The sequence below is a fragment of the Misgurnus anguillicaudatus genome, chromosome 3, assembly GCF_027580225.2.
Source record: "Misgurnus anguillicaudatus chromosome 3, ASM2758022v2, whole genome shotgun sequence".
Classification (NCBI taxonomy): Eukaryota; Metazoa; Chordata; class Actinopteri; order Cypriniformes; family Cobitidae; genus Misgurnus; species Misgurnus anguillicaudatus.
In genome coordinates this window covers 11654057-11672606 of record NC_073339.2, presented here as the reverse complement: position 1 = coordinate 11672606, position 18550 = coordinate 11654057, and the positions used below count along the sequence as shown (strand labels likewise).

Sequence of the window (18550 nt, the reverse complement as noted above, 5' to 3'; positions counted from 1 at the left end):
CCATCAGAAAGACGTTGATGAGTGTGCACGTACGTTTTTGATGATGAGAGGGTACCGAGTGACTCTCTGCATGGGTTTGAGGAGGAAACTGGACAGGGGCATTCCCTTACAGCGAGGGTCCATTGCCAACCTCTGTAAAATTTGCAATTCATAAATGACTGTAATATGTGACCGTGCACCACAATAATAGTCATAAGTAGCACGGGTATATTTGTAGCAAAATTATCATTTTTTAAATATTTAATATTTATTTACAAAGATATTTGTAAATTTACTACAGTAAATAAATAAATAAATAAATAAATAAATATATATATATATATATTTTTTTTATCATTAGTAATATGTATTGATAAGGACTTTTTGGACAACTTTAAAGGTGATTTTCTCAATATTTAGATCTTTTGCACCCTTAGATTCCAGATTTTTTTAAATTGTCCTATTCTAACAAACCATACATCAATGGAAAGTTTTTTTAAATTCAGATTTCAGATTAATGTATCTCAAAGACTGCTTTTGTGGTCCAGGGTCACATATGTCTATTCAAAGCAAACACTATAGGCATTAGGGCACTGAACAAACTTTGGCATCCAACCCATCCTGAATTCAGGAAGTGTAAACATTTTAGTAAATCCATGTCATTTACATGGTTTCTGCTGAGAACGACCAAATGGGTTGGATTACCAGTTTAAGCTTGTTGCAGATGAAGTCTCACCTTAACAAACTCTTTGAATTCAGGCACCTCATCTGTTTTCTGCTGGATGAGGGTGGCGCCGTTGAGCTGGCAGCTGCAGAAGCGGATGTACGGCTGCATGTGAGGAAGCTGAGCTGTCAGGATGTCACCAATCATCTTCACCGGCATGCGCTCCCCTGACATCTTCTTCCTCACCCGCAACGCCCTGGAGACGGAAGAGGAACATTACGAGTGATGTAATGACCATTATATGGAGATACATTCATTTTATTTTTTTAAAGATGTTGTCTCTGTAGTTAGGCTATGAAAGTTAATTTAATGACCGTACATGCTGCCTAAATAAATTCTGCATACTGTGAGAAACCAAAAAGCAGGATTACAGGCAGGGGTTAGTTAATTGCATTGTGACTAATGATGAACTCGCTTAGAGGACAGGACTCAGATTAAACGGCAGGTGGCGTACTTGAGCAGCTTGATGTTGCACATGATCAGCTCTTTCCAGTTGACGAAAATCATGGCCACTTCCTTCTCTGTCAACAATTCAGACTCCAGCAGAGGCTTCTGGAAGGTCTGAAAACAAACCGTAGCTCATCACTCAAATACTTTGTATTTTGATAAAAGTACTATCAGTGTTTTTTGTTTGAAATGCAAGAGACAATTTAAATAATACTTGAATTAATCTTTAAAAGACAATCAATATAATCTGAGTTTTATATCTTAAAAAAATAATTTGCAGAAAGGAAGACTAGAAAATAAGTATTTTTTATGAGCAATAGAAGTTTTAGAAAGTGACATTTTCATGATAATTACAAAAAAACTCCATATTCACAATGTAGATTACTGTATATACTGAACACACTATATTGTAGATCATGTTTTAATGACGACATCACCTCATTCCTACACTGTAAAAAATCCTTGTTGCACAATTTTTAAGTTTAATCAACTTTGCTAATCAAGTTGCTATAAATTCTAAAAATAAAGTGTAAATAACTTAAAGCTTATTCATTTTATAATTTATAGCAACTCCTCACTAGTCAAGAAAGTTAAAATGTTACATTTAAGTTCAACAAGTAATTTTTACAGTGTACTAATTATCTTGCATGACTTTAATAGACTGATCTTAGTTAAACAGACCTTTTAGTCATAATTTCGTCATTTTTACCTCCGTGACCAGCTGCAGGTCATTGACATAGTTTTCCTCTGTAACAATAAGCTCATGAATGTAGCCCTGCCTCTTCCTTTCCATCGGGGTCAGCATGTCGAGAAGGTGCAGATCCGCACACCCTGGGGAACGCATAGACAATCCAATTTCACACGCTTACGTTAACATTACATGTATAAGTTGTTGGTCAATTTTGGTGTAGATAAAAATCAAGCACAACAAAAATATGTGGGTGATTATTGCCGGTACATTTGGTGTCCAAAGTCAATTTTTGTCAATGTATATTTTTAATTATTTGAATAACTTTGTACTCATTGTCATGGCCATAACAATAAAACTTTCTGTGAAAATATCTCATAACTGAAAATCATGATTTCCTGTTGTCCGAATTAGTCAGGTTCAGTTCTGTTACTGTTAAACTATGTAATTGAGGTAGAGTAACAGTGTTGACAGTATGTATTGTATATTTTGTTTTCTAATTTGTCTTATTGTCATTTGTATAGATGTAACACGCACTTGTTCTCCCTCCCTCTCTCTCTCACACACACAGTAAAAAGTAAAAGTTGGATCAACTTAAAAAATTATTTAAATTGGTAATGCCAAAAATTGTAATTTTTTTCAACATAAATTTTCTCATTTGTGGTCACTTAAAAGGTAGAAAATTTAAGTTTATAAAACTTTCAATTAAAATTTTCTCACTTGTAAAATTTTCAACTTAAATGATCAATTTCAGTTGAAAATGTTTAAATATTTTAGGCGTTAAAACACAAAATTTTCACTTAAAAGGTAGAAAATTTAAGTTTATAAAACTTTCAATCAAAATTTTCTCACTTGTAAAATTTTAAACTTAAATGATCAATTTCAGTTGAAAATGTTTAAATATTTTAGGCGTTAAAAACCTAAATTTTCACTTAAATTGATAAAATTTAACTTTATAAAACTTTCAATTTAAATTTTCTCACTTGTAAAATTTTAAACTTAAATGATCAATTTCAGTTGAAAATGTTTAAATATTTTAGGTGTTAAAACCCTAAATTCTCACTTAAAGTGAGAAAATTTAAGTTTATAAAACTTTTTCCATTTAAATTTTCTCACTTGTGAAATTTTCAACTTAAATGATCAATTTCAGTTGAAAATGTTGAAATATTTTAGGCGTTAAACCCCTTAATTTTCACTTAAAGTGAGAAAATTTAACTTTATAAAACTTTATCAATTTAAATTTTCTCACTTGTAAAATTTTAAACTTAAATGATCAATTTCAGTTGAAAATGTTTAAATATTTTAGGTGTTAAAACCCTAAATTCTCACTTAAAGTGAGAAAATGTAAGTTTATAAAACTTCTTCCATTTAAATATTCTCACTTGTGAAATTTTCAAATTAAATGATCAATTTCAGTTGAAAATGTTTAAATATTTTAGGCGTTAAACCCCTTAATTTTCACTTAAAGTGAGAAAATTTAAGTTTATAAAACTTTTTCAATTTAAATTTTCTCACTTGTAAAATTTTAAACTTAAATGATCAATTTCAGTTGAAAATGTTTAAATATTTTAGGCGTTAAACCCCTTAATAAAACTTTTTCAATTTAAATTTTCTCACTTGTGAAATTTTCAACTTAAATGATCAATTTCAGTTGAAAATGTTGAAATATTTTAGGCGTTAAACCCCTTAATTTTCACTTAAAGTGAGAAAATTTAACTTTATAAAACTTTTTCAATTAAAATTTTCTCACTTGTGAAATTTTGTACTTAAATGATCAATTTCAGTTGAAAATGTTTAAATATTTTAGGCGTTAAAGCCCTTAATTTTCACTTAAAGTGAGAAAATGTAAGTTTTTAAGACTTGTAAAACAGTCAACACTGTTACTCTAACTTGGTAACAGCGTTTAACAGTAACAGAATTGACACCAATTCGGTAATCATAATTTTCAGCCACTTTTCAGCCACTTTTTACAGTAAATATATTGTTATGTCCTGTAACATCTTGTGATCCATGACAGTGAAAAAAGCTCAAACAAAAATGACTTTGGACACCTATATAATCATCCCCATATACAAAATCAAGTACTCATCTCCTCCTTTATTGCAAAAAAAAATGCTACAGGGTGGTCAGAAGACCATCATGAAGTTTATTGCATAGCTAACTATTATTTTTGGATTGATTACATTTAACTTAGAATTACGTGAGAAAGAGTATTATACAAAAACATCAGAATGATCAGAATCAAGTATTCTAGACACGTACGGAATAAAGCAAATATGTTTCTTTCTTAATGAACATGTATGCATGCTCAAAAATGTGTCTTCTGTTGTACTTGCCCAAGCTAACGCTTGAGAATCAACATACGTTATTACTCAACATTCAAAAACACAGAAGTTTGACGCTTTTGAGAACGATAGGAAAATAACTGAACAAGTCTGCAGTTGCCATGGAGTCCTTTAATGGTTATACATCATTTTTTATAAAGATGGTATGACACTTTCATTAAAGCTAGAAACTGTTGTACATAGCTGAGTTCATAACTGTACATTCATTTTATTTTCGATAAAATGCTTTCATAACCAAGTACAATGGTTAATGTTTTGGACATCGCTTTGAGATTCAGAACAGATGCATTTCAATATACAGTATTGCAGATATTGGATGGTAAGGAAGCATTTGTGCTTCTGTAGTCCGAGGATGGTGGTTGGTTCACTTAAACGGAAAACAAACAAACAAACAAACAAATCGTCCAGTAGACTGATCATCAGTTACGACGGACAGTCCGTTCAGCCAATATTAAAGCAGCGATACTTTAACGTGGTGGAACCACACAGATATGAAATAAATTTGGAAGGAGTATAACAGGAATTTATAACTTTGTAATTACAATACTGTTTGGAGGCAGATAAAACGAAATAAAATTAGTTGCCAGTACAATGTTAAAGGAGCATAAATTAAATCCATGCTTAATAAAAAAAAAAAAAACACTGGATGATCTAAAGACCCTAATCTATTTAAATGAAATTCCTTGTTGCACTTGTAAACTCCTATTAATATATAAGCATTTGTGATTAAAATGGTATTAAGCTTATATTCAGTACATTAATCCTCACACTGATGCCGTTCGTTCCATTCAATAGCATGACAAAATTGATTCAATTGATTCAACTGAACAAAATTTGGACGTCCTAAATGATCTCTAGCTAGTTATAAAAATAGTGAGTTGTATTACGAACAACTTGAAATATAGTGTTCTCCAAATAAACGTCAACATTTCAAAAATAATTGCAAATTCGATCAACACAAGGACAGTAAACCATAAAAGATTAAAGGATACAAAAGCATTCATTCATCTACATTGGAAACACAATTACACGTGAAATGAACGTTTAATGCTCAAAAAAATTCAGATCGCTCTGCTGAACAGGTTCACACTCCCAATACGACGTGTACGTAACGCACATCTGTCTATGTACCATTATCCTCAAGTGGCAGTTGTGCAGTTTTTTTTGGTTTGCAACACCAAATCTCAACCCCGTCACACAGACAATATGAAACGAACATTAATAAAACAAAAAGACTACCAAGCACACATCTATTCGTCCATTGTTTTGGTATGAACATGTAACAGATGATGACACAAAGAGGCTTATGATTGGACAATAGACTGATGAGTCCATCCTGTCCATCAAACTGAATGACAGCACCTCTATGTTAAGAAAGGGGGTGGGGTGTACTACACGAAACCGTAGTTTTCTACATGACGTTCATGCATGTCCGACCATTATTCTTTTAAAGTAATCATTCACCCAAAAATGACCATAGTCCTTTTTTAGACCAACATGACTCTCTTTAATCCAAATTTGGGTGAAGTATTTCTTTTGGCATTCGAAATGAAAAAGTATGACCTTTAACACACATTTGATATTGGAATTGGTCGGATATGCCGTACACATCGCTGTCTCAATTCCACACATTGATGAGGTTGCAATGACACTAATAACAAGCACGTTTGTTCCTGCACCCCGGTTACGTCATGACTCATGAATAGTGGGTCATTCTGTAGTGCTATGGTCCAATGAGGAATCTGGGAGGGGGGGTGCATTAGTACGATGGAGATGTGAAACTTAATACTGAATGGAACCATATTCCCGATTGGTCGCTTCAAAACGAGGCGGGGTTTTGGGACTAGATGACAGAAAGCCACAAAAGGACCCACTATCCAGCACTTTTTTATTCGATTAGTGCATTTAATTCATTCTCTATACAAATTCAGTGTGAATGATTAATTTCATGAATTTGTCCAAAGAAAAGGAAAGAGATCCTTCAAAATGTTAGGCATTCTTGTTTATTTAATTGCTTTAATGCGAAGGAGGCCGGCCTGCAATTTTGGCGAGCGTCTACGGTTCTCAATATTGAGGTTAACGACTGCTCTCTGTAGTATTCGTCTCTTCTGGCCACAAAGCCAGCTGGGGGCAGTCACATGATCAATGTTCCATCTCCCATCATCCCGCTGGGCACAGTTTAAGGGATAGTGGGTCGCTTTGAGGACTTTCAAGGCTGAGTGGGATATGGGCAACATAACAGTCCTAGAAAGAGGAAAACACAGCACATAAGCAAAAAAAAGGAAAAAAGAAAGAAAAGGAAAGAAAAAACACAATGTGCAAAAATCTTTACGAGCTAGGAGAACTAAATGGACTCGGCAAGACACTTTCACAGGACGCCACAATGACAAGGACACTAGCATGCAGGCAAAGAGATAGAGATGAGGTCGTACTACGTAATGCTCTACAACATGGAGGTGAGAGGTTGCTTGGAGACAGGAAGGGGAGGGGCTTCGGTGTGGCAGAGGATAAGGACCGGTCTGTAACTCCACCGCACAGAATTTATTTGCTAAAGCTAACTTTGAGAAGGTCCTCAAAGATCCTTATGGAAGTATTAGAGGCCACACTGGCACGAGCCATGCTTTTAGCCAAAGCTTTAATTGCAAGACGCTCTCGGGAGGAAAATGAAATTTGGAATTGACTAAATATCTGTAATTTCACTGTGCTAGACAAGAGATAGAGAGACGTTTAGACTGAGTGTGTGTTTGCGAGAGTGTTTAACAGTCTGGACTTACATTGTTGGCTGGGGTCCGTGTCGGTGGTCAGCTTGACGTAGTTGGATGGGAAAAGTCCGACGGAACCGTTCAGCTCCCCTTTCCACCAATCGGGATCCTCTCTGCTCAAGACGTTGATGATTTGGCCTTTGCCAAAAGGCAGCTCGTCATCGTTCTGGGCTGTGTAGTCGTACATGCCAATCACCTGGCACACTGTGACGGGCAAACACAAATAAAAAAGGGGTCAGCCAACAGCAAAATACAAATATAAGTAACACTTTACAATAAGGTTCATTAGTTAAAAACATTAGTTAACATGAACTAATAATGAACTGCACTCATACAGCATTAATTAATCTTTGTTAATGTTAATTTCAACAATTACGAATACTTTTTTAAAAATCTTGTTAACGTTAGTTAATGCACCGTGAACTAACATGAACAAACAATTAAAAGCTTTATTTCTATTAACTAACATTAACAAAGATTAATAAATACTGTAACAAATGTATTGCTCATGGTTTGTTCATACATTAATTTTAACTAATGAACCTTATTGTAAAGTGTTACCAATGATAAAATATAAAAGGGATAAATTTACTTTCACAAAAGCCGAAAAACAATGGGTCTCATTCACTAAGCATGCGTACGCACAAATTTGTGCGTTAGATGTGCGTACGGATGATTCAACAAAAACTTTGGTATCAAAATTGTACGCAAACATTCAAGAAAACCTAAAACCACTCGTAAGCAATAATCACGTACGCTAGGCTTTAAAAATTATGTTTATAATAATGTTGATAAATAAAATTGACATGATTATATTTTATATTATAATATTTTCGGCATTATATATTATTATACATGATCTATATTATTATTATATACACATTATATTATACATTATTATAGCCTACTTATTTTTTCTACACATATAAAGAAGATGCACATAATGACAAATCTTCACGATTTCCTTTCTCACTATTTAAATCTCTTAAGGCATTAAGCAGACGCTTTCATAATGTAAACGTCATGTAAATGTAATGAGAAGTTCAAACGTCAATCACTTGATCTCCTGTCTGTTTTATTTTAGATACAGATGCGCATCTCTGTTATATTAATTAAATGTCATATTTGTAAAGTTATTAATACTTTTTATTGTTACTTCGGTGGACAAACAGCACTGGCTTCCTCCAGCGACAGCAAAACCTCCTAAATAAAAAATGCAAAGCAAAACGGAACTTCACTGATAATAAATATGATCATGGATTATTTGCTTCTGACAAACTGCTCTACAATTTGGACCAGCGCTGCGGAAAGCTCTTATATGGAGCTGGTTTGGGCGTGTTTTATGCAAATTACCAACCACGTGCACGCGGCCGCTCAAGTTTGCGCAGGGCTCCATACTAACTTTTTCACTAGGAGCACATAGGCCCCTAACTGAAAATTTTAGGGGCGCAACCAGAAAATTTAGGGGCACACACTGTAAATCAATATGCTAACTAAATATTCACATTTCTACTAATTTCCACTGTATTACTAATAAATACTTTAATGATAGATGCAGAAAGTACAATGTCAAATTCAGTGTCACAACACAAAAAAGGTCAAATTTACTGGTCGCGCATGTGCGACTGGATGTAAAATTTAGTGGCAGACTCTCAAATTTTGGTGGCAGTCTGGAGCCCTGTTGCGTATAACTCGAAAATGTATGCAAATGTATGCACAGTTTGGCCAATGGCATCATCCTCATCCAAAGGTATGCATATTTTTATCAGCATGTGCCTGGGTTCAAACTAATTACCTTTAGCATTGCTTAGCATTACAGGAGCAACATAAATTCGGTATCCAGTTTGTGGATATTAAATAAGTAACTCAGCGATGGGCAACTGGCGGCCCGGGGTAAATTCTAATTCTGGACCATATTATACATAATCAAATACTTTTAAAATGATGATTTTTGTATTAGGATGTAAATACTCCCAACCAGGAGGGGGCGCTAGGTCCCGCGGATCCTCACAGTAAGCATAGTCCCGTGTTTGGGCTTATGTGAAGAAGAGGTCTTCACAGAGTCCGAAAACCCGAGGTCCGACCCAAGACCGGATCAGGTTCAGGTCTAAAAGTTTCACGCATGCCTCGGACACGGGTCGGGTACAATAATCCGGTCTCGGGTTATTTAAAATGAATGTGTTTTGGCCGAACGGACCCGAGAAGCCCTGAACTCTCGCATGTGTGTGTCAATGTCCTTTTCAAACCTTGCGACATTGTGTGGCTGGCGATAGGTTAATTTTCGTTCAGACAGACATGTCAGATATTTTTAAATGTAAATTTTAGCGGTTACCTTGATGTCATCGTCATATAAACAAATGGAGAAGCTCGACAAATTTGTTGCGAGGCCACCAAGGCTGCAGACTGCACACACGTCAGTTTACATTCGGGTCCAGTCGGGTTAAAATCAATCCAACTGGTTTGTGTGACGGGTCGTACTCGGGCCAGAATTGCTCTCAGATTTGAAAGGTAAATAACATTGTTATTAAAGTTTTTTAGATACATTTTGTTTTGAATTTATGTGTTATTTATTTCAAATAATTTTGTTCTCTAAGGGCAGGATGTGAAACTTCTCTATACTAATTTAAAAATGCCTTGCTTGTTACAGATGTTAAAGCAATGCAGTTAAAGGAATATTCCATTTATATTCCATCCAGATAATTTACTCACCACCATGTCATCCAAAATGTTGATGTCTTTCTTTGTTCAGTCAAGAAGAAATTATGTTTTTTGAGGAATTGAGGATTTTTCTCATTTTAATGGACTTTAATAGACACCAACAATCAACACCCAACTCAACACGTAACAGTTTTTTTCAACGGAGCTTCAAAGGACTACAAACGATCCCAAACGAGGCACAAGGGTCTTATCTAGCAAAACGATTGTCATTTTTGACAAGAAAAATAACAAATATACACCTCTAAAGCACAACTTCTCGTCCAGATCCGGTCGTGATGCGCCAAGTGACCCCACGCAATACGCCATGACGTCAAGAGGTCACAGAGGACGAACGCGAAACTCCGCCCCAGTGTTTACAAGTGTTGAGAAAGAGGAAAGTTCCTACGTTGTTGTATGTCAACTGATACTAATTAATGTCTTTGTATCAGTTTATTGTTTACAATGGTCCGCAAATGTGCGTTTTATATATGCGTTTTATTTCTTGCCAAAAATGACAATCGTTTCGCTAGATAAGACCCTTATGCTTCGTTGGGGATTGTTTATAATCCTTTGAAACACCGTTGAACCGTTGTTTTATAAATGCTTGTCCAGTGAAAATAAAGTTATGATTTAGAATTAGCATAATTGCTAAGTGTTATAGTTAAAATCTTTAAAGACAGGTTAATTGTATATTGTGGTTTCTTAATAAAGGAAATAAAGAATGATGTAAATTGTGCGTGTGGTTCTGGCCCCCTTGGTATAAAGGAGAAAAATGCTGGCCCTCGGCATTATCAAAGTTGCCCATCCCTGAAGTAACTGCACTGATATATCAGCCAATAATCGGTATCGGTCAAAAAAAGCAATTTTGCACACTATCGGCAAATATTTTAAGAATAGCCAATAGTCATGGCAGATATATTTTGTAAAAAAAACCAACAACCCGAAAATGCCATGAATTTGAGCTCTGTGTATACAAAATGTAAAGAACATTACTTGTTTAATGTTCAATATTAATCGTCATTATATGAATGAATAACATTCAGAATAGGGCTGGGACAACGCGTCGACGTAATCGACGACGTCGACGCAAAAAATACGTCGATGCAAAATGTGCGCGTTGATTCATCAGACCCAAAAAGGTGGCGTCGTAGAGTAGTAGCAACGCGAGTGGCTTCAGTCCATGCCGATTTCACAAATTCACACAGCAAGGGTGAGTAGTGCCTGCGGCCGCGCGGCGCGTGGTTTTTCAACGCCCATGTTAACAATCATGCACTCCGCTGCTTGAGCAGCACGAGCTCGCGGCTCTGTAGCAACATTCTGCAATCGTTTCTGCGTGAGTTCTGCTGCGCTGCTCGCGCTCAATTAAAGTGAAAGTGCTTTGTTTATGGTTTAAATGCTCGTGGATTTTTGCGAAAAAGTGTCATTTTACCATAAAATCATGAATGTGATGCCAAGTGTGTATTAAACAGTCATTTGAGCAATTTAACAGAAAGCAATGAAATATGTCACTGTTGCCAGAAGACTGCACTTTCATTCACTCTCTGTACAGCAGTAAATGAGTCCTAGTCTATCTTAACAAACCTAAGAGAGAGAGATTTAATAATATATGTGCTTCTTAAGTCTATAATTGTGTTTATATCTGTCATTAAATGGACTTGAACAGCACGAAAACAATGTGGATTAAACAAATCAAGTTATAAAAATTACACTGACCATTAAAAGACACATTGAAGAGGTTTTGCTCATAAATGCATGTAAAATGAAGTAATTTGAACTTGAGATTTTTATACTGTTACTAAACTGCACAGTATGCACTGCAAACGCTTTATTGAATGCTACCTCTGACTAAGAATGCATTATTTTGCACTTGTATAGTCTTTTTATATTTTGAAATTTTAAGAGCAATAAACATATATTGAAATGTTTACATTCAGATATGTAAATCAACATGTATAAATTGCTATTAGTTAATTAATGGGGAGTTAATTAATGGGGAGAGAATCGAATCGAAGTCGAATCGGACTGATAAAATGAATCGTTAGATTAATCGATGCATCGAAAAAATAATCGCTAGATTAATCGTTTAAAAAATAATAGTTTATTCCAGCCCTAATTCAGAAAAAGTAATCTTCAGAATTTATTTCATGCAACATAGTATAACCACCAAACTAGTCTAAATAATCGACTATCTGTGAAAATGTTTTATTCCGGTGAATCTCTAAAAATAAGTATTCACAGATGAAACAAGTTAAAAGTTTTGTGAGATGAGAACACTTGGATGAACAACAAAGCATAGATGTTTAGCAATTGGGGTTCGTGGCAGATTTTTTTTGCTTTAGAGACAGTCAATCATGAAATTCACTTTGTACGACAAAGTACTTGAAGAGTAAATCTAAACTGATCTGAATTTTTTATAAGGGACGAACGTTTCGGAGGCAGTGTGTAAACATGATTGACACAACACAAGGTCGTATTTATTTTTTATTTCATTTTAATTTTTAATGTGACTGTTATTTCGGACGCTATGTGCAAAGATCTTCAGACAGCAGTTCATATGTGTCTCAGTTTAGTGCACGTTAAGTTTACTGAAACATTACCTGCATTGGGCGTTGGCAGCTTGGGTGGGATGGGCTCTGTAGGTGTGGTCTTACTGGTGCTAGGGCTTAATAATTTAACATAATTAGCTGGAAACCAGCCAATCTGACGCTTCTTTCCTCTTGCCTGAAGAAAGCAGGAGCAGTAGGTTATTAATTGACATTCACATATAAACATTTATGAAGGTTTTGTCTGACTGGTACCCAATGATGTCACACCACAAGAACTGAAACATGCCATTTACATCATTTTATTCACTCAGCTTTGAATAAACTAGGGCAATATGACCAAATATGTTCTGTTTCTACACAGAGAACACACATAAAAACCTATGCATACGGTAACTTGTAACGTGGTGAGTGTATTTAACAGCATGTGTGTTTTTCAGACCTGAAGTTCTCCTTCCCACCATCCTCCCGGGTTTTTCTTGCGGATTAGAATGAGCTGACCTGGTGCCAGAGTTAGCTGCTCTGGCCCGGTGGCTGTGTAGGGGGCGATGACCTGAGCGATCTCTGTTGACAAAAGTGAAACAGGAAACAGGTGAGCTGTTAGTTAGCAATGGTCAAAATTAGCAAAATCTTATGTTTTAGATACCCCACCTGGTTTCTTCCCCAAACTTCCTGTTTTCCCTGCAGATCCCAAACCCTGGGCAGAAAAACAGAGGTAAGAATGTTGTGCTCATACTTAATATGTGCATCACTTGAATAACACACAAATTCAGGCTGTGCAATAAAGATAAACATTTTTTTTAAACATCTGCTAAACATCAGTGGATACCATAAAGCATTCACAGCTTCAAGTTCTGATCAACATATTAAGACGTTTACCTCAGAATCTTTAGGTTTGACGTAATTGGAGGGGAAGACTCCAGTCCTCCCACTCACAGTACCGGTCCACCAATCCCCTTCTTTTTTTGTGACCGTGATGACATCACCCTGCTGGAAGGTCAGGTCACCTTGCTCACTGCTTTCATACGTATACATTGCCACGTACTCTGTAATAACAAACAAAGCACAAAGACTTATACCTGAGCATATTTAAAATACAAACCTTGCCAGGGAACTATGAGGCAAAAAATAATAATAATCGCTCATTAATCGTAACCGATGTCAAATGTTAAATTAACCGAGGTTTTGATTTTAGGTCAAATCGTTCAGCCCTAATGTCACGGATTATACGCATTTGTGGAAAAAAATGGTCATTGGATGTATTTTATTGGAGAGTTTTTATGGGTTATTCACACATCTGAAACAGACTGGATTCGATTCGCGATCGTTATATCAACACAAAGGTAAGGAGTCGCGTTTATATTATGCTTGTTGTCATCTGGACTTTTGTAACAAAATACTACATTTATGATGCTAAAGCATCTGCATCTCAAAACAGAGACCATACACTGATGCTAAACCCGTAGACCTTTTAAACAATGTATAGTAATGCTAATATTATTAATGTTTGTAGACAGTAGACTATATAGATATTGTTAGCAGCATTAAAAAAAACTGATGTCATCCCGCACCCGAGCTAGTGCGCGTCGAGAGGTTAAAGATTTACATGTGTGTATACATTTTTATATTTATATTTAATTAATATTATATATAATTATAAATACTTAATATATAAATATATTTTTCTTAAAATTATAAGTGGATGTGTGTGTATTTATATATACATAATTATTCTACACAACACACAAACTTTTATTCTGCAAACGATTAGTCGCAATTAATCATTATGCAGCCCTAAAAGAAAGAGACAAGTGTTACTTCTGATATGGACCATATTACGAGAATATATACAAGCGCCATTGTGCTGTGTTTATGCTGTATTCCCACCTTCTCCGAGATCCGTGGGCTTGTTCGGAGACGGGCTGGGTCTCTTAACACTGGGAGGGCTGTCGGAGGAACCAGACTCAATACTGAAACAAAAAAGCATAGCATCATAAGCTAAACTCCTTACCACCTTTAAAAAAATCTTATTGTGGATTAAATCAGACAATTTACAAGGAAGTCTGGATTCCTTTGGGAACTTAAACTTATGCAAACCCTGATGAATAGTAGCTGAGATGCTGATGAATGATTTTGATAGTGGATTCATTTTTGGTCTTAGTGTGAACAGGCGCTTATTAATAAATGTTTTATGGTTATCTTTTCTACCTTTAATTTGCAACCACCCACTTCCACATGACCTATACTTCTGTAGACGCGGTCATCACAGGTACACACCTCATAGATTTCCGTACAGGTCCGGAGATAAGTTTGACGTACGATTTGGGGAACCATCCTCTCTGCCCCTGTACTTCTCCGAACCACCACATGTCCTGCTGCTCAAGCACGGTGATGACATCATTCTTGTTGAAATTCAGGTGATTGTCTTTTTTGGCTCTCCAGGGGTACAGAGCCTGCGCCTGTAGACCCTCCACCTTCTCACCCTGAGATGAAATATCAAAGGTTAGGAAATTTTTTAGTATGGGACAGACACAATATCTGAGAGACAGTATCACATACCTGTCCAAGCACAGGTGAGGGTGAGGATCCAGAGAGTGTGGCGGGTGTGAAAGCCGAGCGCTGTCTCATCTGACCCCCACTGGGCACAGACAGAGAAGGCTGAGTGGGCTGGGTCGGCCACGCATCCCACCCATCGCTGTCCTGCTTCTCCACAGATGAGTTAGATGGCCATCTAACCAAATTTAAAAATGAACCAGTTACAAAAGCTCCAGGTTTGTAAACAACTGATGGGAAAAGACAGTATACGTACGTAGTGCTGAAATCTGCCCAATTGCTAGATGTTGAAGAAGATGAGGAGGCGGGGCCTGGTGGGGCTGCGGCTGAAGAGGGCGGGGCTATTGGTGCAGGCTCTGTGGAAACTGGCTGTATGGGTGTGGCCGAATTAGATGAGGAAGTGGATGATATCTGGGATCCCAATTTAGGGGTGCTACTGGCCCTCAAACTGAGAGGAACTTCAGATTCAGGGATCTTTTCGGCATAATTTGCTGGAAACCAGCCAGTCTTTCCTTTAATCTCTCCTCCTAACCACCCCGGCTCACCTGTCTGTGACTCATCCACCTGAGGACCAGAACAGAAAGCAAGAGCGGATGAGAGACAAACAGAGAGAGAGAGAGAGTGTGAAAGGACACAAAACTGAAAGATCTGACAGCCAACCATGATGTCTTCACATGTGGTGTAATACATATGGATATACATGAGAGGTCTTGATACAAACACACTGTATGTAATGCCAAAAGAAACAATTACTTACAGGAATACATGAAATAAATACAGGTAATGGGATAAATGGTTATGGCAGAGAACCCTAAAGGCATCAATCAGGATCCTAGACACAAGCCAAATAGGGGTGAGCGATAAAAGCTAAACTCTTACTGTAATCTGCGTGTTAACGATTACATATATTTAGGGATGTGTACCAATACCTGACCCCTGAGCTAAATTATGTACGACAGAAGTATCTATAAGCTCTGCCCTTTTTGGTTCTGCTGTTGGAACTCAGAAAAAAATGTGTGCATGTTATTGTTACATTAACCTTATCATGTACATTTTATCCCACAAACTGTTTCTAATTTGCAATAATATTAAGAAATTCGTTTTTGACTTCATTCATTTCCCCAAACCAGCAGAGCGTGTCCCTCGCGCGCTTGTCTGTCCCTCGCGCGCTTGTCTGTCCCTCGCGCGCTTGTCGGTCCCTCGCGCGCTTGTCTGTCCCTCGCGCGCTTGTCTGTCCCTCGCGCGCTTGTCTGTCCCTCGCGCGCTTGTCTGTCCCTCGCGCGCTTGTCTGTCCCTCGCGCGCTTGTCTGTCCCTCGCGCGCTTGTCTGTCCCTCGCGCGCTTGTCTGTCCCTCGCGCGCTTGTCTGTCCCTCGCGCGCTTGTCTGTCCCTCGCGCGCTTGTCTGTCCCTCGCGCGCTTGTCTGTCCCTCGCGCGCTTGTCTGTCCCTCGCGCGCTTGTCTGTCCCTCGCGCGCTTGTCTGTCCCTCGCGCGCTTGTCTGTCCCTCGCGCGCTTGTCTGTCCCTCGCGCGCTTGTCTGTCCCTCGCGCGCTTGTCTGTCCCTCGCGCGCTTGTCTGTCCCTCGCGCGCTAGTCTGTCCCTCGCGCGCTTGTCTGTCCCTCGCGCGCTTGTCTGTCCCTCGCGCGCTTGTCTGTCCCTCGCGCGCTTGTGTCTTTGCTGCTACAGCACACACATGTGCGAATAGACACAGAGACACACACCAGCAAGACGCTGTTCGTAATTAGTACACTTCACAAGAGTTGATGCTGACAATGCTTGTTCCCACAACTAATAAAGCAGTCCCTACAGAAAAACGTGATTATGCGATCGCATGATTTAACGCATAATCAGTCAAAGTTCGCATATTTATGCGGGGGCCGTATTTTTTCAAATACGACGCACTTTCGCAGCATAAATTGCAGATTTCCGTGCGTAAAATATGCGGTGCTTGCATGATTTCATAATCCCTGAATGTTCGCAGCAAAAATCACATATATCTTAGCAGAAAGTTGAAAAACTTTGCATTTACTTCACACAAACGCAGCCATGTCCCCTGTTGCCATGGAAACGTTATGAAGTGACGTGATTATGTGACGTGAACATCATTGAAAAGCTGTAAAAAGTTTTTGCAAGTTCCTGCAGTTTTTGCAAGTTCCCGCATATTCCATCGCATTTTTTTAAGAAAACGTGCCGCAAGATCAAGGATTTTTGCTCTCAACAATCACAAAAAACTTTTTTTTCTGGAAGGACTGATAAAGCAAATGTTAATTCCCAATTTGTTTTTAGATCGATAAACAGTATAGGTAATAGTAGTAATACCATTAAAATCTTAATGATACCAATCCCTACATATATCACACAAAGATTAGACTTCTCACAATAATACATTTGACCGGTTTCTACCAGCATATCGTCCACCCCTACAGTCGCATGTTATGATGTCGATACCCTGAAAAGCCACATGTGATCTCTGTATGGGGTCGATCTTAACCCTGTGACAAACAAATAATACAGTGAACAAAGAAGATGATCTAGAAACAAACACTGCCACTTTAAATAAAGCTTTTCAATGTTGACTAAACTCTATGCTGTGTAATAATACTACATTATTTATTTTTTACACCTAATTTTAGAGGTGGCAGAGTATGTTTACAACCGAGACTAGATCGAGTGCTGAAAGGGTGAGTGGATGAGGGGGTAGAAAACTTACCCACTCCCCCTTCACCTTTAGGAAGAGCAAAAGAGGACAGAGGCAGGGCCAAAGGTCAGTAACTGTGTGCTCACACACATATACACACTATATAGCAAACACACATTAGAAAACAAACACGCACACACACACACGCACGCACGCATAGACTGAAACGTTTAAATTAATTTAAAGCGATCATGTTTTTGCATTGGTTAATCTGATTGTGAAAGATCAAGTTATTTCAGCAATTTAATTATTAACATAATTAATAAATATTGAATAAGCAAAATAATAGTAGGAAATGCTAACATGCATACTTCTGTATTAAAAACGCTTTAAAGAGCACCCATTTCATTGCTAAAAACGTTAATTTGTGTATTTGGTATAATACAATGTGTTCGCATGGTTTATGGTTAAAAAACACCTTATTTTCCACATACCGTACATTTTTATAGCTCCAGATTTCACTCTCTTCCTGAAGAGCACGGATTTGATAAGCTCTGTGTCCCTAATCTGTACGTTGTGATTGGCCTGATTACCTCAGACGTCAGCCGGAAATGTGAAGCTCCTTACCATGTTTGAAAGATTCGGTCACAATGCAATGCTAACAGGAGTTAATTTGCAGGCTGCAAGTCCAAGCAGGAGGAATAATGATAATGTCTGTCTTTACTACATCACCAATCCCAGGAAGTAAACTGTTGCCTACAATCCGTGTGTTTGTTGTAGTCCAAGAAAAGAGATTTACGTTGGAGAGGATTGGGGTATGTACCTTTTGCATATCATTAACATTTACTAATACACACTTACACACCAAAGGAAATGTAAAAACGTGAATCGTACAATAGGTGCTCTTTAAAAACAGATAACCTGGATGTGCGGCCACATTTAATCTGCTCATATAAACAAACAAATGTCTTACCATCACTATATCTCCTGGATGAATGGTGATCTCATCGTGACTACGGGCGTCGAATGGGTACAGCGCTCTGTAGTAGACCACTTTTACCTTGTCCTGGTTAAAACCAGACACCGGGAGCTTCTCTACAACACACAAAACACAGTTATGAGGATTTATGCTATTAGGTGTAAGCACTACTCCACAAACTGTTAGGATTTTTATCT

At 37.4% G+C, this 18550-nt stretch overlaps 1 protein-coding gene across 9 annotated transcripts in view; it reads right to left on the bottom strand.

Annotated features, from left to right (window-relative positions):
- The window catches only part of itsn1 (intersectin 1 (SH3 domain protein)), a 68497-nt gene that overhangs the window by 10549 nt on the left and 39398 nt on the right, over positions 1 to 18550 (bottom strand). For 5 of the 9 annotated variants that reach the window (XM_055204602.2, XM_055204605.2, XM_055204606.2 and 2 more), the window contains 15 exons: positions 18348 to 18469; positions 17447 to 17461; positions 14995 to 15302; positions 14745 to 14916; positions 14463 to 14668; positions 14073 to 14155; positions 13065 to 13231; positions 12837 to 12882; positions 12628 to 12749; positions 12240 to 12363; positions 6958 to 7149; positions 1860 to 1981; positions 1158 to 1264; positions 716 to 899; positions 34 to 132 (listed from right to left, as the gene is read on the bottom strand). In XM_055204602.2, coding sequence (XP_055060577.2) covers positions 34 to 132; positions 716 to 899; positions 1158 to 1264; positions 1860 to 1981; positions 6958 to 7149; positions 12240 to 12363; positions 12628 to 12749; positions 12837 to 12882; positions 13065 to 13231; positions 14073 to 14155; positions 14463 to 14668; positions 14745 to 14916; positions 14995 to 15302; positions 17447 to 17461; positions 18348 to 18469 — 2069 coding nt within the window. The remainder of the gene's footprint in view (positions 1 to 33; positions 133 to 715; positions 900 to 1157; positions 1265 to 1859; positions 1982 to 6957; positions 7150 to 12239; positions 12364 to 12627; positions 12750 to 12836; positions 12883 to 13064; positions 13232 to 14072; positions 14156 to 14462; positions 14669 to 14744; positions 14917 to 14994; positions 15303 to 17446; positions 17462 to 18347; positions 18470 to 18550) is intronic. The other 4 variants (XM_055204603.2, XM_055204607.2, XM_055204610.2 and 1 more) reach the window with 1 other exon arrangement.